At 44.3% G+C, this 23189-nt stretch overlaps 2 protein-coding genes across 5 annotated transcripts in view; both read left to right on the forward strand.

The window, feature by feature from the left end:
• Window positions 1-23189, forward strand: part of RABGAP1 (RAB GTPase activating protein 1) — a 60752-nt gene that overhangs the window by 20865 nt on the left and 16698 nt on the right. For 3 of the 4 annotated variants that reach the window (XM_071454135.1, XM_071454137.1, XM_071454136.1), the window contains 2 exons: window positions 1725-1875; window positions 22853-22966. In XM_071454135.1, the coding sequence (XP_071310236.1) occupies window positions 1725-1875; window positions 22853-22966 (265 nt within the window). Of the gene's footprint in view, window positions 1-1724; window positions 1876-7858; window positions 8315-22852; window positions 22967-23189 lie in introns of those variants that run through there. The other variant, XM_071454138.1, reaches the window with a different exon arrangement.
• On the forward strand, window positions 8191-19068 carry GPR21 (G protein-coupled receptor 21). Its single transcript, XM_071454164.1, has 2 exons — window positions 8191-8314; window positions 8672-19068. The coding sequence occupies exon 2, from the start codon at window positions 9040-9042 to the stop codon at window positions 10084-10086; it is 1047 nt and encodes a 348-aa protein (XP_071310265.1). The 5' UTR covers window positions 8191-8314; window positions 8672-9039; the 3' UTR covers window positions 10087-19068.

The following is a 23189-nucleotide window of genomic DNA, read 5'->3' on the forward strand; positions in this document are numbered from 1 at the left end:
GTCGTTTTCCTTCCACTTTGGTTTTGCACTAAGTGGACACATTTGTAGGAGGGGAAGGCTGTGGTAAAATGATATATGATCCCTTTTCCCTCTCCTAGATTTGGAGAAACATCTTTGCCAGATGAGCTCTCTGCATCTGCTGCTGTGAGAAAGTTTCTTTCAACGTGCATTTTTTTTGTAATTCTTCCAAGGGCTCGGAGATAATTAAGCCACCTGACTCCCATTGGAAATGTTTTGGCAGCTCTAAGAGGATATGAAATGCTTCTGTGCTAATGCTGGCAACAGCTTTAATGTGTGTTAAAGGGCTTTCCTTCTTAACTAAAAACGTGTATTTGGAAGCAATGATCCCCCAGCTTTTAACATAAGAGGATTGGAAACCATAAAAATCAGACTTCAGGTAGTTTCATGCTAGTTTTTGGAATTGTGTAATTAGATGTGTATATTAATTTAATATTTGGTATTTTGTGATACCAAAGAATATTTGGCTGATGTTTCATAACTGCTGAGTCACACAATTTTCTCATTTCAAACATAGTTGGGAAGAATCCAGTAGTGTGTAGCCTTTAGTCTACAGCCTTCATGACTGTATTCATTGGAACTACTGTTGTACTTCCTCTGATCTGAGATTGAGGCAAAGCAGTTTCATAGGCCTTTACAGAAATACTGAGTATTTTGTATATAGGAAGTATTTTATCTAAATATACTTACATATTATAAAAGCATAATAAATGCTCTGTAAAGATATGTCTCTAATGACATTGATATAAATGTAACTACCTTATAAATATTATTTCTATTTTAGTTGGTTTCTTTTAGACAAAGCACAGTGAAGGAGAACATGATGGTCCTGGGTTCTGTGCAATAAATACTGATTTAAATGTCTGCCTTGTTAGTCTCTAGATTATTGTGTCAGAACATTGTAGACTGGAGAAAGGCTATAGGGAATCCCAGTCTGTGTGAAATTATTATCCACATATCTGTTAGACTGTTAAAACATTAATAAATGCCAGTTTATTAAGAACATAATGCAGTTGATGTGACACAAGTTCATCTTTCTGCCTGGCTTTGTCTGTCAGTTCTCTTGATCATTTTATCCAGAAGTTTGTTTTTTAGTAACTGCTGAAAAATAGTAATTTCTATGATTTAAGACTGTGTCTTTTGGGGATTTTTATATATAAGCCACAAATGAGCTGTTCAGCTTAATGTGCTGTAAGTGCATAAATTACATACATGTAGGTTTAGTTTTTACAGCTTGCAGTGCTGTAATTTATGAGCTGTCAGTGGTCTCGCTGGAAGGAGCTGTTCAGCTGGGGCTGGCTGTGCAGTGAGGCTGCCCTGGTGCAGGGGTGCAGTTGGAGAAGCAGGAGAGGTGACTGTCAGAGCTCTGACTCCTCTTCCCTCCCTGAGAAGGTCACCTCCTGCTAGGAGACTTCTGCAGACTGCTCATTTTGGGGTAGTTTAAACTTGGAATTTACAGGCTGTGACCTCTGTCCTCTAGCATTTAATGTAGTGTTTTGGTTTGCTGAATGTTATATATATATATATGTATATATAAATGTAATGGGAGTCAAGAAAATAGTTTGGGAAGTAGTTCTCCAAATTGTATTTATTTTACATGACTTGAATCTCACGTGGAGGCGTGGAGTGCCTGGCAGGGGTGCTGTGTGTGCTGTTCCAGCCGGGTTTCTGTGCTTGTTGGGGCAGTAACCGAGCCCTCCCTGCAGGCACCTGAACCTGAGCGTGCGGCCCAAGACGCTGTCGGCGCTGGTGCGGAGCGGCGTCCCCGAGGCGCTGCGGGGCGAGGTGTGGCAGCTGCTGGCAGGGTGTCACAACAACGACCACCTGGTGGAGAAGTACAGGATCCTCATCACAAAGGTACCGTGGCTTTTTCCAGCTCTTTTCCCCCATTTCTGAAAGGGTGGGAGTACGGGAGTACGGCGGCTTCAGGCGTACTCTTGCCTGAGGGTCCCTTAGTGTACCTGGATCTATCAACAAGAGACTGTGATTCAATCCTCCAGCAAAAACCCTACAGAGCTGCTGGTGGCATTACACTGCTTTCCTTTTACAGTCCTGTTTCACCCAGCCGAGTTCTGAGTTTGTAAAAAATAAATATCCTATTAATTGCTTTCATAATGGATAGATTAATTTTCTTTCCTTGTTTGGCTTTTCTGAATGGAAGCTGAATTTTGTTGTGTTGTCTCAGTGTTTATCCTAAAAATCCAACACTAGTAGAAATTGCAGCCTTTTTGGTAGAAAGAAAACAGAACAACGTGGATGTTTTTGCATTGGACAGCAGTTTTGTGACTTCTCATCTTGAATGCTGACCCCAGTAAGGTAGGAAAAGGATCTAAGAATCGTTTGTAAAGACATCACTCAGTGGTTCTCAAAGTTCAAGTAACGAATGGGTCACAAAATGAAATGTCACCTTCTTATCCAGAAAACTGATGTGTTAATTTGGATTTGACCATTATCTGTATAGCTACATTGGATTTTATTGCTTTCATCAAACATGCAAGTCTAGAAGGACTGTATTAGAAATTATTAATGATACAGCTTAAGTACAAATATTACAGAAGTTAATTATTCACCAGTTAAAAAGCAAAACAAGTGAATCAGCCTTTGTATCTCTATATTTTGATGGCACGGATTCACAAGGAGCAATTAAAGACCTTAGTCCGAGGGCAGGAGGGCTTCTGAAATTAAACTCAGTTTCTACTGGAGTCATGCAGGAGAGATCCTACATAATGTGAATGAATCATGTTAAATCAGCTAAAAATGTTCTGTATATGAAAATAAGTATTTTCATATAATTGATGAATATAGAAAAAACTTGATCCAAATTCCTTAATGCTGGTTTATGCATTGTAGAGCTATAACATGGATTTTATGGTGAATAAATCATATAAGTAATGTGGAGGTTGAGTGCTCTGGCAAGGAGTGATCACAGCTATCCTGTTGTGTTATTTTAATTGCCTGGTGAGTAGCTGTCAGCCTCACTTGTTTCTCTGTTTCAGTGTTTTGGTATCAGAATGCAAAAGATGATGTCTTTGTGGCACAGTTGGTGACACGTTCTGCTACTATCTTTGTCAGCTGGAAGGGGATAGTGTAACATTTCATTTTTAAACCTGTGAAACCTTTCCACTCCTTGTCATTTGGCTGAGACAAAGAAAGTAACCTGCATCTCTTGTTGGAAGCATCTCTGGAGTGCGAGTGTAAGGGAGAGTGGGCTGGCCCTGCCCTGTGTTCTGCTGAAAAGCACTGGCTATGCCTGCAGTGCTCATTCAGCACAGAAACTAATTAAGGAATTGGAGAGAATGGGTCCTGGGTGACCATTTTCAGGCCCTGCTGTAGTCTCATGAGGTCTGTGATATATCAGCAGCACACCAGCTCCAGCAAATGAAAATTGTGTTGACCTCCCTAATCTGGAGGTGCCATATTAGCCCAGTGCCATCCAGTGCTGTTTGTTTTGTTGTGACTGAAATACAGAAACAGGCTGGGACTGTTCCTGTGGAAGGGACAGAGGTTGGTGTTTGAGCACAGAAATGTGTGCTTGGTTCACGGGGGAATTGGGATTTCTTCAGTCTGCAGGCAGTGGAAGAAGTGCAAGGTTTTAAACAGGGTTATCTTTCAGTGCCTGTGTGGAGGTACTGGAGAGGAGAGCAGACAAAAAATGCAAGGATTGTTTGGGAGGCTGAGGAGAACATGAATTCAAGGCCCAGCAATACAACGTTTGCAGACCCTTTGGACGTAGTCTGTACCAAGAGTATAATAAAGCTGGGTTGCACTTTGGCCTTAAATTTTTTTTTCATGCTTTTCTTAGGCATGAAATGTGATAATTTTGGAGTTCCAATGTGACTAATTCTTACTGCTCTTAAAATAGCAGCTCAGTTACAGTCAGTATGCAGCAATGTATAGGAGTAAATGTTCCTGGGAAAAAAATTGCTAATTATATGAAGACAAGGGTCCATTATATTACATTGCTTTCCCATCTTTGTAATGCTTTGCCATGTTTTGCATGTCACTAATGCCAATTCTTCTCTGGCAAGCTTGCAGTTATTTGCATTACCATGCCTTGAAGGGGGTTTATGTGAGAATAACTGCTGTGGTGTAGTGCAGGAGCACAAGGAGTCCATGTAAAACCTATGCCCTGGAATGTGAGCAGGAGATGCAGGAAACCTGTGCTCATAATGCAGTGCCCCTTCTCTCTTCATGTTGCCCTCTATTCCTGTAGCTGCATTTGATTTCTGCCAGGCTTTTCCTGACCCCATGCAGCAGCACAGTCCCAAATTAATAAGGATCTGTGTTGACAGCTGCTTCATAACCTTCTGGCCTGTTTCAGGGATTTTTTCCCCTTGTGCACAGAATGTTGGATGCAGCACCCCAGTATTTCTTCTGGTGGTTGCTTTTCTGGGCAGGCTCAGGTAATCTCTGATTTTTTTCTTGCCTTTGCAAATTAATTGCTGAAAGAACAGTTTTTTGTTCACTGTTGAGTAGTGGCTACTGAAGGATTGAAAAGAAAATGTCTCCTGTTGTGTTCTGCCATTCAGGAGAGCTGTGTCTATCTCTCTTCTTGAATATGACTTAAAAATAGCATTGAAATTGTGTTTCAAGGTGTGCTCTTTGTGTTCCAATCATCATGACAGCATATATTAATTATTTGCTCTGGTTTTCTTTGCCACACACTGGCTGGGGTTTGTTCTCTGTGCTTTTGTTACTGCGGGAAGGTTGAAGTTTCACCATCATGGTGCTTCCACAAATTACTTTTGAGAATTTGCACACCATCTGTGTGCAATAATAAAGCTTTTAGCAGCTCCAGATTGCCATGCTGGTGGTGGGGAGTGTGGATGAAAGCCAGCCCAGTGAATTAAGGTCATGTCCCTACTGGGGACAGAAAGCAAGCTCTAGGTGAAACGATCTAGACAATCCCTGGAAGAGGCATCTGGTCCTGGTAGCACTTTGGCAATCACAGTTAGGGCTGTTAATCTTCAGGCTTCCAGCCACTGAAAGGTAGGAGAAGACACATGGTGCCACTCCAGGTGTTAACAGACACCTGCAGGAACAAGACTGCATGTTCTGGCCAGGCATAGGTGGAGGGAAAGGGTTGTTGAGTAGAAAACACGTAAAGCGAGCCAGACAGGCTAAAAAAGAGAAATAAACATGATACAAAGTGAAGGAGACAACAGCCACAATAAACACATTTTAGAAAGGATTAATACAATTACTGAATCTGTCAGTGGAGAAGTTCTTCATAATATCAACATTAAAAACTTGACATTTACAATATGGAGGAGAAATAAAAAGCTTTTGGATATAGGTCTGTGTGGGAGGAAGTAATGTTGAAAGGAAAAAGCCATGAACTGTTGTACCAGATAAATACACTATATTAAGAAAATTACAACGTGAGAGGGACATCTTGTGGCACAAATAAAATAAAAAGTAATAGTCCAGTGTCAGGAGGAGTATCCTGGAATGTTACTCCGGGGTCACCATTTCTGGGAGAAATCCCAGGCCTGGTAGATTAATTTGTTCCAGTCTTTTTCTTATAGCAGAACTGCTACCCACTTTCTCATCTTCCCACCTTTTTGTATCCATGAGACGAGGATTATAGAACACAGACGTTCTACCAAATATACTTGTCTGTCTTGCTGCAAATGATGCTGGTTTTTAATGAAGAAATAGATGAAAATGTCACTACCGTTGTTTGACTGAATGTGTTGTCATCGGCAGCATACAATGTGACAGAACCTTAGCTGTGGGTGGCTAACGCTTATTTTCTACTTATATCACAATCATATTTCCATATGTTCCTATAAATTAAAAAGAATGCATTGAATTTTCAGGAGGACAGAGGGCCATGACTGGGTACAATCAACTGAAATGGAACCTACCATGCATCTGTGCATCACACTGTACAATGACGTAGCCTTGTCAGTGTGCCTGAACCTTGAGATTCCTCGTTTGATTAGTTTTGATCACATGGTGATAAAAGTTTAATTATCTTTTACAAGCAGCAGTTTTCCCAGGAGCTGTCATTGTAACTTTGAATAATTTCTGGAGTACTTTTCATTGCCTTAGACGAGGTGGTGCTGTGTGGTGTAGAGTGGGAGAAGTCTGTACACCACAACAGTATTTTCAGTCTCACGGAGCTCAGCCACCTCAGCCACACCTTTGGGTGTCTTTAGGAGAGGTTCTGGTGCTGGGCTGGTGGTGCACCCAACCAGAGAGCAGGGGAGCAGGCCCTGTACCCCAGTTACTTCCAGCTGCAGTTTGCTTCACCTGCCGGGCTGGCTGCAGGGGCAGGGGCAGGAGGAGATGGGGCTGTTGCTGGTTTGGGTGTTTTAAGCAAGCAGGAGTGAGCTGGCAAGAGCACTGAGTGGAGTCATTGCTCTCAGCTTCAGAGAAACAATAGAATGTCAGTTAAAGGAAAAAACAGACGTGGCTCTTCTACAGAAATACCTCTAAGGGCATTGAGCTTTTCATAAAAACCTGAACACTGGGGAGTTTTTGATTTCATGGTGCATTTTCTGTTTAGAAATTTCATCAACCAGATGTGGTTTTGGTTGGGCTCAGTATTTCCATTGCTACCTTGTTTTTATGTATCTGACATAGGAAGTTCAGTGTATCAATGTACATTTTCTTGGGGCTGTTTAGAATGTGTCTATTCGTGCCCAAGGATTCAGAAGTTCTATTTGAATCAATCGGTATGTAAATCATTCTCTGCTTTGGAAAGATAGGAGATCATTTCTCCAGCAGTAATTCAATCATAGCTTGTTTTTTGTAAATCCACAATACCCTGGCCTAAATTTAATTCAAAGTTTATGTTTCCTAGCTACAGTTCTAGTACTTCAGTTGCCATGAGTAGAAACACCATAAATTTAAAAAAAATGGTGGACAATAGTAAAGAGATCTTTTTTGGGTTAAAGATAGGGCAGAATCCCCAAGTTTTTGTTTTCAGGCATTTGTATGAGACTAACTAAAAATCTGCCAAGTCATGCTGTTATCCAGCACAGATTTTTGGCCAACACAAGTGTATCATAAAATGCTTTTTGTACTTACTGGTCAACTGAAAACCTGAGAGTTGTGGCTCAGTTGCTTTGACCTCTATTCCTTTGGCCACAATTAATTTCCCGTTAGGTATTCCGCAGAATGACCAACGTTAAGCTTAGGTTAACCAAACCCTTGGGTTTGTTGGTGTTGGTTGTCAGAGTGTGGACTTAAGCTTGTAAGGATGCCAATTGCACGCTTTGAGATCTGACTAAATTATTTTGATTGTCGAAGAACTTCACTCCAGTTTTTTACTGGTTTGATCCATTCAAATACAAATTCCTGTAGGAAGGGCTTGCCCTAAGTGGTGGCACTGGAGCAGTCTGGTGTCATGGTCAGAGAATGAGCTCCCACATACCTGGGAACGTGTTTTCCAGCCTGTCAGTTGAAGCTCTTGATAAAGAATAAACAAGAGCTGTACCTTGTTATGCCTCTCTGCCTTCAAAGAGGTTTTTCTGGTTAAATAGTGAGATGGTATTAACTTAGGGTGTGAATACGAGTTTAAATGCTGTGCTGTGAATCTCTCTCGTGTTTGCTGGCTGGAATGTCGCTGGGTTTTCTGCTTTGGTGTCCGATGTCAGGGACAGCGGTGCCTTTGCGTTCTGTGTGTGTCTCTGTGTATGGAGGGAGGTGCCTGCCTACCTGGAGCAGCATCTGGATTAATGGTGGGACATCGTTGTCAGCTTTGCCCTTGCTTTCAGGTGTCTCCTGTGAGCAGCACACAGTGCACCTAGGAAAGGCACGTTTATTCCAGAATAGGTATTTCGCCAAAAGGGCTGGGATGGAAAAGCCTTTAAGTGACGACGAACCGCGTGAATTCAGGGCGGTGATGGGCGGCTGGCGCTCGGCGTGCAGGGTGCGGGAGGAGGAGCGGGCTGCGCTGGGTGTGTGTCCCTGCGGCACCGGCGGCGCGGGGACGGCAGGGCCGGGACCCGCGTGCGCTGCCGGCCCGGCGGGGTCGCGCCGGGTGAGGCTCCCTCCGCCACCGGCCGCGCGTGGATCCGCCGAGCCGAGCGCCCCCGGAGCGCCAAGCCGCCTTCCCGAGGCTGCGGCCGGCGCTGCCCGGCTCCCTGCGCGCTGGGGCGGGCGGATGGGGGCCGGGGCTGCGGCCCCGCTCCCCGCCGGGTCCCCGCCGCGCCGCGCCCTCCCCCGCGCTCCCGCCGCCTCCCTCCCCTTCCTCCCGCCTCCCCGCCCCCGGCTCCGCATCGCCGCGGCCGGAGCGCACGCCGCCCGCCCGAGGATGCTCCGCGCTTTTGTTCCCCCGCCGCAGGTAGGGCCGGGGCGGCGGGGCCGGGCTGGCCCCGGGCCGGGCGGGGGGCGGCGGCGGGGCCGGGGCGGCGGCGGCGGGGCCGGGAGAGGCGGCGAACAAAAGCGCCGTGCAAAATGGAGCCAGCGGAGAAGGGCTGGACCCCCGCCCTCCCCGCCGCGCATCCCCCCGCCCGGCTGCCGGGGCTCCGGGGAGGCGGCATCGCCTCCGCTGCCGCCGGCGGGGCGTGGGGAGGGAGCGGGGCTAGAGCCGGGGCCGACGGGGAGCGCTGAGCAGGGCGTGGGGAAGGAGGGGAGCGGCGGAGGTGGCAGCGCGGGGGAGAGGCGGTTCTGTAAAACACTTTCCCCTTCTCTCTGTCAGCCTTTGGGAGGACTCTCGTCCTGACTCGGTGGAGGTTCCTCTCCCTCTTCCCCCAGCCCCTCATCCCTCCTCGGCGCGGCAGCCCACCCAGGAGGGCATCGGTATCAGCCCTCTCCGGTGCGCCGGGGAAGTTGCTGACATGCCTGCCGCTGGGTCCCGGTGCAGCGGGAGCGGCGGGGAGCCGGATTTAAAGGGGAATTGTGCTGCAGACAATGCACAGCAGCAGCATCTGGAGCAGCCCTGGGGACTGGAGCTCCGGTTTTGACATTGCTGCACACACAGCACCAGCCGCAATGACAGCAGCTGCCTGGAGTGGCTGCAGGCAGCAGGCAGGAGCATGAAGTAGAGAGATCACTGCAGTGCTCAAGATGAACTCCTCTTTGGTTGGCAACCAGAGTGGCCGGCCCTTCTGTCTCCTGGCCATTAGCTATTTGGAGACCATCAATTTTTGCCTTCTGGAAGTGGTTATTATTGTGTTCCTCATGGTGCTGATTATTTCGGGCAACATTATTGTGATATTTGTCTTTCACTGTGCACCTCTGCTGAACCACCACACCACCAGCTACTTCATCCAGACTATGGCGTATGCTGACCTCCTGGTGGGCGTGAGCTGTCTGGTGCCTTCTTTGTCTCTGCTGCACTATCCTATTGTTTTAAGTGAGTCCTTGGTTTGCCAAATCTTTGGTTATGTGGTATCAGTGCTGAAGAGCGTCTCCATGGCCTCCCTGGCCTGCATCAGCATCGACAGATACATCGCCATCACGAAGCCCCTGACCTACAACACGCTGGTTACCCCGTGGAGGCTGCGGATCTGCATCTTGACCATTTGGCTCTACTCCTGCCTGGTCTTCTTGCCCTCCTTTCACTGGGGAAAGCCCGGATATCACGGGGATGTGTTCCAGTGGTGCGCCAACTCCTGGAACACCGATCCCTATTTCACCCTCTTCATTGTGGTGATGCTCTACGCCCCGGCCGCTTTCATCGTCTGCTTCACCTACTTCAACATCTTCCGCATCTGCCAGCAGCACACCAAGGAGATCAACGAGCGGCGCGTGCGCTTCAGCTCGCAGGACGGGGAGGCTGGCGAGGCCCAGCCCTGCCCGGACAAGCGCTATGCCATGGTCCTCTTCCGCATCACCAGTGTCTTCTACATCCTCTGGTTGCCCTACATCATCTATTTCCTGCTGGAGAGCTCCAACGTCTACAGTAACCGCGTCGCGTCCTTCTTGACCACTTGGCTTGCCATTAGCAACAGTTTCTGCAACTGTGTCATTTACAGTCTCTCCAACAGTGTCTTTCAGAAGGGGCTGAAGCGTCTCTCGGGGGCCATCTGTGCCTCGTGTGCTAGACAGAGGGTAGCTAAGGACTCCTCTACCTCTAGGAGCAAAAGATCTTCCAATGGATGTCATGTCTAGGACGCCCGTCAGCTGGACTGGGAAGTGCAGGGACAATTGCGTTGATTGCAAAATAACTTAGATACGATTTTAAGATACCCAGATTTGCAAAAAGGTTTCTGAGAAATGCTGCTGACATAGAAGGATCAGGAGCACATAGCGTTGTGGTTTCACTTTAAAAAATGATTGCTGTGGAGGAGGCTGTGGAGTTTCACCTCCACATTCATTTTAAAGAATAAAGCTGTATCTTGACACTTACCTCTCCAGCTGGTGTGACTGAATGGAGTGGGTGTCTGAGAGCTTCGGCAAAATGTAGTCTTTCTTACAGCTTTACTGGGTTCTTTGGAGATTCGTGCTTCACATGTAAATGATAGATCTGAAGTGGAAATGTCACAGTCTATGGTATATTACAGGGATTTTTTTAATATATGCCAAAGTATATTGACACAATGTTCCAGCGTCAGAACAGAAGGGGCCAAACAATTTGTTTTTCAGTGCTACCTAGACAGGACTTGTAGAACAGGAGTGAACAGTGTGAACATTTCAGTGTGAACTCTGTTAATGAGCCGTGAGTGCAGCGATGTGGTCTGGGCAGTCTCACTCCTAGGGCTGATCTGGCTTCTGTGCCCCGTTTCCCTGGTAGGATGCATGTTTGGATCTGAGTGCGGCATCTGCGTTTTCCTGTTTGTTGTGAAGTAAGAAGAAAAACTTGGATCAGACCAAATTTAGCAGTTAAATAAAATGTGTTTTGATAAGCTAAGAGAAAATACGTGTTGCTTTATGATACCAGAGTTGTGGCAGCCACTCAAGGATGATGCCAACATGTGAAAATTGTTCTCAAACCAGTGGAGAAATGCCGCGGGTTTGTATGTGGAAATTTTCTCAAGAACAACTTTAAAAATAACATGTCCCCTTTTTTTTTTTTTTAATCTAAATTCTTCTGATATTTTGCATACTGGAACTTAAGGGGAAAGGAAAGAAAACAATTGTCTTCTAAACAGCTAAGGGAACTATGTTGTAAATTTAACTGTAGTATTTGAGTTATTCATAAGTGCACAGAGCTAAATCAGAGACATTTTTCTTTAGCCTTCATGGGATTAAAGATGGTTCAAATATAGCAGGAGCTAAATCCTGCTGGCAAAAGCATATCTAACTGGTCAGACAAAGGCAATATCTGAGCAACCATGTCTCATTGACCACAGCTTGTTCAAGCTAGCCTAGATTAAATGTTTTGAGTACTGTCATGCTGTTAAGGTCTAATGGCCCTCAAATGGTTGAGTTTTTCCTAAAGAATATCCTGGTCTTTTTTACTATGCCATTTTGGAAATGAAAGTGAACCAAGTATTGCTGTAGTGGTGGATTGCAGTGTCACCCTGTCCCTGGTGCAGGGCTGTCCCTCTGTCTCTCCTGCTCTGAGAGGAAGCTGTGCCCCCAACCATCTGCCCTCTGTGCCCCTCCTTGTGCTTCCCGTCACTGCCTCGGGCTGCTGAGTAGGGAATTCCCTGAGCTCCTCTGGTACAGCTGGTGTGCTCTTAGTCACAGTGGGAATGAAAAAAAGATAGGGAAAATAATGTGATATTTTTAGAATTGGGGTAATTCTCTTGGCCAAAGGGAAGGCTTTGTTTTTGTTAAATCGTTTCAAGTCTGTGTTGTTCTAGATCAAGATCGTATTTTTAATACTCTGCCCTGTCCCTCCTGCAAACTCCCCCCTCCTCTCTGCTGTGCTGTGAGCCCTGGCCTCTCCTCTCTCTGCCCTGCCCTGGAGGTTACCAGCTTGTCTCTGCCCCATCACATGCCACAATTGCTACAGCCCAGCCCTGCTGCCCATCCACATTTGCTCCAGTACAGTCTCGTGGGGCTGCCCGTGAGGAAATGGGGAAGGAGAGAGCAGCAGGATGAAGCATTCCTGGCATGGCGCGTATTTGTCAGCACTCAGTGCTGGTACACTTGAGTTCCTCTCCTGGAGTGAGTGTACCTGTTCAGGGGAGGATGGGGCAGAGCCCCCTGCTACTGCTGCCTCCTTCTGTTGGAGGGCCCTGAGGCAAAGCATTTAAGTGGCATCTTGATCAGCTTCCAGCTATTTCATCCATAGTCAGTCCAAAGCTCCCAAGATAAACATCCTCTTCAGTTCATCTGAAATTTTGAGAGCACAGGTTGTCTAAACCCTGCTGCCATCACGCCACCGTTTCTTGCAGTCTGAAGTGAGGAGCAGAGGGGCTTGTCTGGCTCCCTGCAGACACACCTGGGGGTTGCTGGGCAGAGCCCTGCAATGGGAATTTTGGTTAGACACAGCCAGCCATGGTGGGGAGCACAGGCCTGCAGTGACTCACTTGGGAAAGAAGTGGGATAATAAGCTCCTGCACATCCTGGCTGATTGTCTCGAGTGCTCTGTGGGTGTGATGGCAAAGGGGGGCTTTGGGGAACAATTCAAGGGCTTTAGTCACTAATATCAAAGTGTGTGTGTGTGGTATTTTTGGAACAGCCTCTCAGGTAAACTCCCTGTAGCCTTTCTCTGACTCTTCACCTTATCTAACATTTCCAAGTCTTTGAAATGATGCAGTGTATCACTGAAATAGCATTTGATTGAACTTAATAGAAGAGAAGAATCTGCTGGGGCCTAAAACCCTAGAAATGGCAGTTTCAGGTTTAAGGGGAAGCTGCAAAGCAAAGATTGTTGCTTTCAGGGTATTTTATGGCTAAATAGAGGGTTTAAATAGGAGCATTGTGTGCTAGTTTGTGAAAATTTTGGAAGTTTCTGAAACTGGTAAGGGGTCTAAATCATGGCATAGAGATTTAACTGGAGCTGAAGCAGTTGCTCCTTCAGCCCTGAGCCTGGAATTGCACTTGGAGCACGGTGGCTGATCCAGATGCAGATGCATTCTTGCAGCTGTTGCTGCTTTGCAGCAAAGGTTCAGTTCTAACATTCCTGACAGCCAGGCTGTTTTCAGTTGCCTTACTCATCTCCAAGTCTTCCTCAGCTCAGACATTTCCTGTAAGAGGTGAAAATCAGAATCTGGAAGTCTCCAAGAGATAAGGATGGAGAGGAGTTGCAGCCAATTGATGCATTCAAGTTTCATCCACTGTACAGACACTTCTAGTGTTGCCTCATTAGCTTGGTTTTAGTGTCAAATATTTCTCTTTTTGTCTCTGTTAATTTATTGATATTTTAAAAATTTAAATTACATTTTTCCCTCTTAATTTAACGTTGATGTAGTATGTGTAGTATGTGTTTTGGTGTTTTAAATATTTATAGCATTTGGGTCTGTTGTCTTCAGTGAAATTGCAGGGGGTGAATTCTGTTCACTGTGCCAATGGTGGGAAAAATAATTTTGGCAAACACGACTTTGTTTCTCAGCAGTGCATTGAACACCTTTTGTCATGCACCCAACACAGGCACAGGAGTCCTTGCTAGGAATGGTCAGGCAGCAAATTTTCCAGCTGGATCCTTTTCATCCTCCACATCTGAAATGAATCCACTTCTGGCTCTGTTTGTGTCTGGGTGCTTTGGAAATCAGTGGTGAGAGCATTGCACAGATAAATGCCACACTGAGGAGAGGACAGAAATCAAATTGCATCTTCATAAAAATGGGGCTGTGATATGATTAAATGAACTAATTTTGAAGTTCCATCTCAGACTATAAATTTATTTTTTATTAGAGTTATCTGCCTCGCTTTCAAATTAAGCTGCTGGAAGTTTCAATTTGCAAGATGCAATTCAGTGGCTTTTTTTAGTGCCATGGGAAGGATTTCTATACTCACAGCTTCTCAGAAGATGGTAATTTGCTTCATGTAGAAGTCCTTTTTTATTTTTATTTTTTTAAAGATTACTGGAAGTTTAGGTTGTGATTATGTTGTCATTTTCCAAATATACTTGGAAAATAGCTGTGAAATATTATTTTTTTATTATCTCAATCGAGGGATAGTATTTTTAAACTCAGCAGAAATCTTCTGTGTCAAACAAAAGTTTTACTATTATCTAGTGTTAATTTTTTTATTAAATGTTACCAGTTTCTACAGTCTTTATTTGTTGTTGAGGTGTTTGTTTTTAGGCTTTTTATCACTCAGAAATATGTTTCTACTACTTGGAATTCTGACATGGCTCAGTGTCAGAGTGCCAAGGGGCAGTTTTGGATATTTGTCACAAGTCTTTGACAGGAAGAAGGGGGTGCAAAGTACTGAGGCACAGAGAATTGCAGGAGACAGAGAATTCCCAATGGCATTGTTCCTCCCTCTCATATAAACACTTTATATGTGAGAACCCTAAATTTCAGTTTGTCTCTTCTGAAAAAAGACACTCCCAAGGCCTGGATGTGATATGAGATGGAAACATTCATTGTGCAAATTCAACATGGAGATTTTTTGCTATTTATCATGGTGTTCCCAAGTGCTGTGATTATCAAGGCAGTAACTCCATGAGTCAGGAAGTCTGAAATTTCAGTCTGATCTTACTTCACATCAGGGTCTGAAGTTGACAGAACTTCTAAGTCAGGTTGGTGCTTTAAAAAATATTTCTTAGGAACCAGTATGTGAGCACAGGAATCTGCCTTCAGACTGTACAAAAAAAAAAGACCCTTCTAAAAATTTTCTAATTCATCTCTTTTAGATAATTTAATAAGAGAAGGTGGAGGTTTTGGAAGGCTTTTTTTTTGTTGTTTTAGCACATGTTTGGTTCTGAGTTTTTGACGCACCTGCTGAAACTTTTGCCTGACTTGGCCCTTATTTTATTGTTTGGTTTAGAAGAGTTTCTTCTCCCCTTCCATGACTTTGCAGAATACAGCACATCCTTCCTGTGGTGTCATTGAAGATAAAACTAGATTTTAATCCAAGTTTATCCAAATGTTATCTTTAGTGTTCCCTATACAGTGAGTGCTGTTGTGTGTATGGGACTGTGGTCAGGCCAGAGCTGGTCAGGTTTTACAGATGTCTCCATCAAAGCAAACAGCCCCTCTTTTGGGGTGGTGGGAGAATGTCCTATTTTCACTGCAGAGAAATGTGTTCTCCTGCCTCTGAGCTGATGTAAATGTGTTCTCCTGCCTTCTGAGCTGATGTCTTACTTCCAGTTGGTATTTCCATTATTGTCTGTGCTTTGTAGAGGTTCTGCTTCAAAAGACATTTCTGCACATAAGCAAAGACATTTAATACTGAAGTTATGGTTTTGGAAGGGGATAGGTCTTCAGAAGTAAAATTTAGTAAGTGTAGGACCAGGTGCTGTTGTGTTCAGAGAAAGAAACTGAAAGTCTGAAAGTTGTGGTCGATGGGAACAAAGAGAGGAAACCTGCTGGAGATGGGTCAGAACAATGGAGTATTTAACGTGAGTCATTTTCTTTACAATGCACACTTAAATATGGAGTTTCACCTTCTTGCTTTGGCTGTGGTGCTCCCTGGAGGCAGCTCCTCTGAGCCTGAGGTCCCCCACACCCAGCCCAAAGGGGTTCCCTGCAGACCTGGGGTGATGATCAGCCCCTCTTTTGAGTTCAGGTCACGTCAGTCCCTGTCACTGTTGTCCGTCTGAGGTGTTTCAGCCACAGGGAGTTAATCTGATGGCATATACTTTGTTTGGTCAGCTTTTCTGTTTTTTTTCCCTGTGACATTGTTTTCTAGACAGGTGAAATGTTTGTTTATGGGGGCAGCTTCCCTGAGCTGATCATGGGATGTGCAGGCTCTGCTCCAGGAGAGCCCAGGAGGCAGCAGGTCCCTGTGGGACAGACCTGTTGGTGGGTTGGTAAGCAGTGGCTTTATTGTCTGAGAGGTTGTAGGAAGTGCTGAGTGGATGCACATGGCATTAGATGATGTTTAGAGTAGGGGTTCACAGGGACACCCATGTTTAGAAGGGGAGGATTGGGGAAGGCTCCACCTGCCTGCGTGTGAGGCCTGAGCTGCAGCCCAGGGGGCTGGGACAGAGCAGTCCTGACTCTGTTCTGACTTCCATTTATGAATTTGTAAGATGAGGATAGCAGTTTTGTAATTCAAAGCTTTGGCTTCTTTCTGATGGTCATTACTGGAGATCCTTCCATGAAAAGGTGAAATAAATTCAAGTGGCTCCTCATAAAGATGAACTCAAATCTTGCTGTGCATATGCGAGTCATTCTCAGTGTTACACAGACCACTGAACCAAGCAATCAAATGCTTAATAAACCAAGTCATTACTTTTATGGTAAATTGAAAAAAGTTCTTCTGGGATTTCAACTGTAAATGAATCCTTGAAAATCAATAATTAGATTAGTAAAGGATGACGTTTTAATATGCTGGCAGGAATATAGAGGGATTTGTCAGGGGAAGCAAAACCAGACTTTGCACTAAAGTGGCTTAAGTATATTTATAGTGCTAGTGATTCTGTGTGTGTGTGGGATCTTTGGACTATTTTAATATAATGTAAGGCTTTGAGCTTTAGCGAACTCAAGTTGCTCGTTTTATGAAGTTACATTAGTACCACACTGTGAAGTATTTTTAAATATTAGCATTACTGAGTATGAAAAGTATTTCATAAAAACATTTTTTAAAACATTTTCTGTAGATGCTGTCGAATGAATTGATGTTTAGTGTACAAAGAAATAAAACCTGAGGGCTGTAAGGTACCTGTATGTTTCTGATCACCTCGGTTTTTGAGGGGTTAGGTATTTCTTGAGGTTAAATTGTCATTAAAACCTACTAAAAATACTGGTGCAGTTAATCCTTTCAGAGAACAGAAAGCAGCATTACCTCCAGCCACGCTTTTGAACTGTCTGGAAGGATTTGCAATTGTTGTATTGTCTTGACAGACTCATGTCTTTAGAAATGCTGTACAGCACAGTCTTTTGCAAGTTCCTATGCTGATACATTTCTCTCCATATGTAACCTTTGAAATCTAGTTTCTATTGTAATTCTAGCATGTAAACACTAGATTCAATTTTGTATTCCTCTAATGAATGCAACAGGATGGAAACACGTTTGCAATTGCTAATGATGAGCTTTTTTACTGTTCTTAATACTCGTGGGTATGTCTTTTCTTCAGGGATTTCAGAACTGTATTCGTACCTTTTTAAATTGTTTTTTTCACATGCTGTTTACAATTAAACCACGAGCATGGGAGGCTGTGCGTGCATGTGCTTTTAGGTTGCTTTGCTGAATGAAATGCAGTGGAGTGATCTTACTTTAAAGCCTCTCTGTTGTCCAGAGAGGTTGTGGCTGTCCCTGGATCCCTGGCAGTGCCCAGGGCCAGTCTGGACGGGGCTTGGAGCAACCTGGGAGAGTGGAAGGTGTCCCTGCCATGGCAGGGGTGGCACTGGATGGGCTTTAAGGTCCATTCCAACCCAAACCATTCCATGGCTCTGTGATGCTCGTTTTTCCTCATGTCCCGCCTGTCTGCTTGCACCTTTCACAGTACCTGGTACAGCAGAAGCCACCAGTGGGGTTTTTCTGGTGTCCTGTGGAGATCTGACGTTGTCAGAGGTTGTTTTAAGGAGTTTTGTTTGGGAGACAATCCAGCTCCTTACACAAGCAGTGTTCCAACTGATAGTTTTTTCCTGAATGTCAGTGAAAAGGCCAAGAGTAGATGAAATCACAGGTGAGAATGTGTATGTGTGTGTTTGTAAGAACTTTGTGCACCTTTTAATGCTGGAAATAGTTTTGTATTAAAATATGAGAAAGAGCTGTGAGTGTGGAGCCCCTGGTAGGAAGAACTATGGGAAACCTGCACCAAAGCAGATTAGAAAAGCAGACAGGTGAATCAGAGACTGGTTCTGGTTTAGTTCTGACACAGTGGGGACGGTCTGGGGGAGTTCCTCGATGCTCCTTGGCTCTGCTGGTTCTGCTCTGCCTCACACAGGGGCAGGGTGTTCTCATGCACAAGGCAGCTGAGGGAGAGTTCTGCTGAATCACCTGTTTTGTGCCAACTCAGAACTGTGGTTGAAGTACAGGGGAGAGGGGTTCTTCCACCCCATGGTTTTAATAGACATTTCTGTAGCTGATTTTTCAACTAAGACTAATAATAAGAAAAACTACAGTTGAGCCAAAAATGACAAATGTTACTGACTTAAAATAATACTTGCATATTTTTAATTATTAAATGAAATTAGATAAATCGGAAGCATGTAAATATCTGATTCTAAATCTTTGCATAATTATTTCCAAGAGGTAATTTTGCTAAGAGCTATTAAAACTCCAGGAAATGTATTATTCCCTTTTGAGATGGTGTGTACCCCAGCTGTGTCATACATCTCTTGGCTTGTTTCCTTTTTGCTGTAGATGTACATACATATATATATTTGTGTGCTGTGCAGTTGTACAGTCACTGCCATGCTAAACTGATTGCTTTCCAATGAGTATATCTGTGTGTTTTACATGTGTGTGTATGTGTCCCCAAACATGCAGTTTAACAGGGCAGTGGTTGTACACTCACAGAGTTTAGGGCTTTGTACAATATGTAATTTTAAGAATGTCGATGTGGTTCTTAGCGGATTTTATAAACACTTTTCTGAATCTGTTATCAGCACTTCCCATCCTACCAGAAACTGCACATTTTTCAGTGATTGTTCCACTGGTTACATTTTTGTCTGCCATTTGTTCTGGATTGATGTAATCTTGATACTACTAAAATTTCAAGGGCTGTTGACGCATTTCACATAGCCTGGGATTGCCTGTTCTCCAAATATATGGATCATGCATCAACAGTACTAAGTAGCCTTACTGTTTTGCCTAAAAGCCTAGCTAATTTATTTAATATTCTCTCTTTAAAGAGAGGTCTCTGGAAGGGGTGGCAGATTTTAGGATGCTCCTTCTCTTTAAAGGGAAACTCGGAATTGACTAGCAGTACTCGTTGATCAGTGATATTATTGTAGCCAAAGGATGCATGGGTGGTTTAATAGGAAGTTTTTGCTTCAAGTTTCTTGATGAAATGTAGTGTTCTACAGAGCTGTGTGAAGAGTGTAGTTTTTTATTCTGAAATGCACTTGTACACTTTATTTGAAAGGTCTGAATGGATCATAAATACATTTAAGAAATAAATGATAATGTCACATGTTTTCACGGCTTGTCTCGGATGACTTTTCTGTTCCTGTGCTGCTAAAGGTGTGGCCCTTGGCACTGGGTGGGGCTTTCCCCCTTATCTGCATTGCTCTAAATAGCCTTGGAGGGAGTGCAGGGCAGGAGAAGCCTCCAGCCTGCTTGGTGCTTGTGCTTTATCCATACATGCTGCAGGGCACTGGAGGCAAACTCCTCGCTTTGATTTTCCTGTGGGAAACTTGAGCCCTAAAAGGAAACGAGCAGAGCGAAAGGGCTGGATATCACAAGGGATTCACTTTTATTTTTAGAATTGCACTATATTGCCATATTTGGCCTGAAACTATGGTGTATCAATGCACTATTGTATCCAATTGCAGTGTCTAACCAGTCCAAATTTGTCTAAATTATTCAGGTTTTTTCTACAAATACTTTTTATCTGTGAATGTTCTGGGCAAGTGCTGACTCCAGGTAACACCTTCTGCAGGCAGCATTCCTTGTGGGAAGTTAACAAGTACATTACTCTGAAACTGTGGTTTGTGTCACTTCCTTGAGGTCTCAGTAACAGGTGTAATTCCTCCTACCAAAACCTTCTCCAGTGGTTTGGACAAAAGCAAATGCAGGAAGTGCACTCTGTGTAAAAATGAATGTAAATATTGCTTAATAAAAGTAATTCTGGGAATGCCATCAGCCTGCAAAATAGACCTGGTGGCACAGGATCCTGATAACACTGAAAATAGCTGTCAGAGGATCATTTAATGTATTTGAATGTACTTAAAATGTACAGATGTGCTCAAAATAACTTATCCCCATCGTGTAATATTACCCCTGCTGCTGCCCATGAAAGCTGCACAGAATTTTGGCTCTCTCTGCGTGTTGGATCTGCTGGAATCTGTCCCTGGCTTGGTGCACTCCAGGGTGGCTTGTCCATGCCTTGCAGCAACACACCACGTGCTGCTCCCACCCTGGCAGAGCAAGGAAAATTCCAGCGGTGGCCTGAGACTCCAGACCCTTCCCACAGTAATCTCTGACCATGTGGCAGAATTCCTGCAGTCACTGGGACCCTCCTAAGGAGTAACTGGAATGTGGAAATGATGTGGCAAGAGTGAGAGTCAGGCACAGCTTGGGCTGGTGGTGGGTGTGTCAGATAACTCAGCAGTGAGCAAAATTCCACAGTTGGAATCATTCTGGGGGCAGGGGGAACCTAAAGTTTGGTCCCCTTGAATGTCTCCATTTTGGTGGTGGTTGTGAAGGCAGCCTGGGTCCAGGTCAGGGCTGTTTTATACCCCAGGGCATTTTCTCCAGGAGCCTGGAGCTGATCTTTGGGTGATGAGCCATTTCCAGCAGGCAGCTTCCTCCATTCTCTGGAGGTTTCTTGTTTCATTTTTTTCATCACAAATCTTGTCCTTTACCAATTCTTTGCTGCAGCTTCTTCATCCTCTTGGGTTTCTGTAGTGGATTAGGAGGAATAAACCTGAGCTGCTGAAAACTGCAAGTAGATCAGTCCCAGAAAGAGGGAACTCCAGCTTTTCCATGTCTTTAATTGTGCCTTAAGCTACAGAAAAAGCTTCTAAAGTAACACAGTCTCAGTCTGAATATGTTGATCAAGGCTGTAACTGCATGACATGGTTTGCAGATCCTAGGATGCTCCCTGCAAGATCATGAAAATGCATGGAAAATATCTTTTAAATACATCAGGTTTAAGAGATGGGAACCAATATGCTTTTATATGCAGCCTGACAGGATAAATGGGCTTTTCCCAGCTGGACTGCATCCTGGTTTCCATAATTACTCACGTAGTTTCTGTTTAAATCAACTGGAGAGGAAGGTTTCAATATAAGTCCCTTAATATTTTAAAGTGTATAAAAGAGGGGAGGAAGGGCATATCCTGAGTCTGAGCATCTACATTTTCCTGCTTTCCTTCAGAGCAGCAAACTGTTATGAGAATTTTAATCTTCACTACACTTGCCTCAGTTCTCATGGCTGGTTTCCACTCTGTTTTCTTTATTACTTTCTTTTTCTTCCTGTCATTCTTAGCTTTCTATTTTTCAATCCCAGTTTGTGAAGGGTGTGGGTTCAGAAGGGTTTCCTTCAGTTCCCAGTCCCCTGAAAGCATGAGAAATTGCCCATTGAGCCAATTCTCACAGCAAGGTATAAAAATAGGAGTAAAGAAAAGGTTACACAATGCTTGGATTGCAGCAGTTTGTACTAATGGGGAGATTTCAAAACCATGGTTTGAAAAACATTTTTTAAACCTTATCATTTCCGTTGATTTTTCTCTTCCCAAGCTGTGTTTCAGCTGCAGGAACTCACGTTGGATTGCTTGAGGAATTGTGCTGAGGCACGGGAGTCAAGAGCTGAGCAAGTCACGCAAAGCCAGAGGGGCCACTAATTAGTTCTCTTTAGCCATAATGAGTGATTCCTTTGAGAATCCTCTCTTAAGAGTTTCCAACCAGATGCTTTTGTCTCTGCTGTTAAATAAGTGGATTAGAAGGCAAGTGGGTTTGAGATTATTTTGCCATTGCAGCAGGTGACTCTCAGGAAAGGCGCTTGTGTAGGACCACAGGTGCTGCTGGCAGTGGCCAGACCCTGTGCTCCTGGGAGTACTTCACTGGAATTCAGTCTTGCAACCTTGTAAGAAACTAAAAATTATCACTAAGTCTGCATTCACACGTTTAAAACTTGCAGAACAGTTTCTGAGCTTTGTCTTTCCCTGCTTGCAAACAGCCAGCCATTAGCATAATTGTCTTTGACTTAAAAGGTGTTTATTTATATGAAATTTATTGAGCATTGGATTTTGTTTGTTTCTAATTTCCTTATAATGAGATAGACCTCTTTACCAGTTAATTATTATCAAATTGGAATGCTGAACAGTACTTTTGATATAATTTCCAAAACAATCTGCTCTTGATTCTAATAGCAGCATAATGCTTTCTTTCCTAATGAAATGTCTGTGTTAAGCCCCAGAGAGGAGCATTAACCTTGGATTAAAATCAGACGAGAAATGAAGCACACTGAAAATGAAGCACACTGTGGTAATTTTGTTGTTGTTTGAAAAATAATTTTGTGAAGAAAAAGAACGACAAGCTGTATTGAATGTTCCTTACACTGATTACATCGTGTGCTTTTTTACCATCTTTTACTTCTAACCTTTTTCCATTTGCCAAACAGAAACATGGGTTTTTTGGATAGATTAAACCCCTTTTTTTTACTGTTCAGCTTTCCAAATGTCCAAGGCATCTGAAACTGATGGTGTCAGGGTGATGTAGGGAACAAAGTTCCACCTTCCTCATGCTGAAATCCCAGCTCATGCAGAACCTGTCCCTACATTCCCTCGTGTTCTCCTGTATGACACTCCCCAGGGCTCATACTCATCTGTTTTCTCTAATTGAGTTCTGGGGGGATGAGGAGTGGTTCCTCAAGCTGAACCTCAGGGACAGCATTTTGGACAGCTGCTGCTTACTCCTGCAGTTGTGAGATACCAGGAGTGTGCCAGGGCAGTGCTGGCATCCAGGAATCTCTGAGGGATGGCTGCATCTGCACTGCCCCGGCCTGGAGCACAAATGGGGGGTGTGTGTGTGTCTGTGAGCTCCTTCTGCCACTCTCTGACCTCCCCAGATGTGCTGAGGTACCCAAATCTATCCCAGCTGTGATCTGCAGCTGCCAGCTCTGCTGGGGTACACTGGGTCTTGTTAAATTTAGAGCAGTGCACAGAACCCAGTGCTAATCTCCCAAGTCTCAATCCTAGCATATTGTAATTCATGTTCTTTTGATGTGTGTTAATTTGCATGCTATTTTCTTTTTCTGATAGGAGTCTCCACAAGACAGTGCCATCACCCGAGACATCAATCGAACGTTCCCTGCTCATGACTATTTTAAAGACACTGGGGGAGATGGCCAGGACTCCCTGTACAAAATATGCAAGGTATTCTTTCAGTTCTTCTGGGCTGGTTTGGTAGCTTGGATTCAGCATCACCAGCAGTGTGACTGCTGGCTGAGAAGAAGGGGATGTGTTGGCATTGTCTGTCATGCAGGCAGCCTCTGGCACAGGCTCAGGCTCCTCTCCATGGCAGCTGCTGGACTGAGTCTGGTTATTCACACAGGACTCCTAAAGCCCTCCCAGATTTCTCTGCACTGAAGTGTTTGGT

This window comes from Agelaius tricolor, unplaced genomic scaffold (genome assembly GCF_023055355.1).
Source record: "Agelaius tricolor isolate 1412-34295 unplaced genomic scaffold, bAgeTri1.0.p SCAF_38, whole genome shotgun sequence".
Taxonomy (NCBI): Eukaryota; Metazoa; Chordata; class Aves; order Passeriformes; family Icteridae; genus Agelaius; species Agelaius tricolor.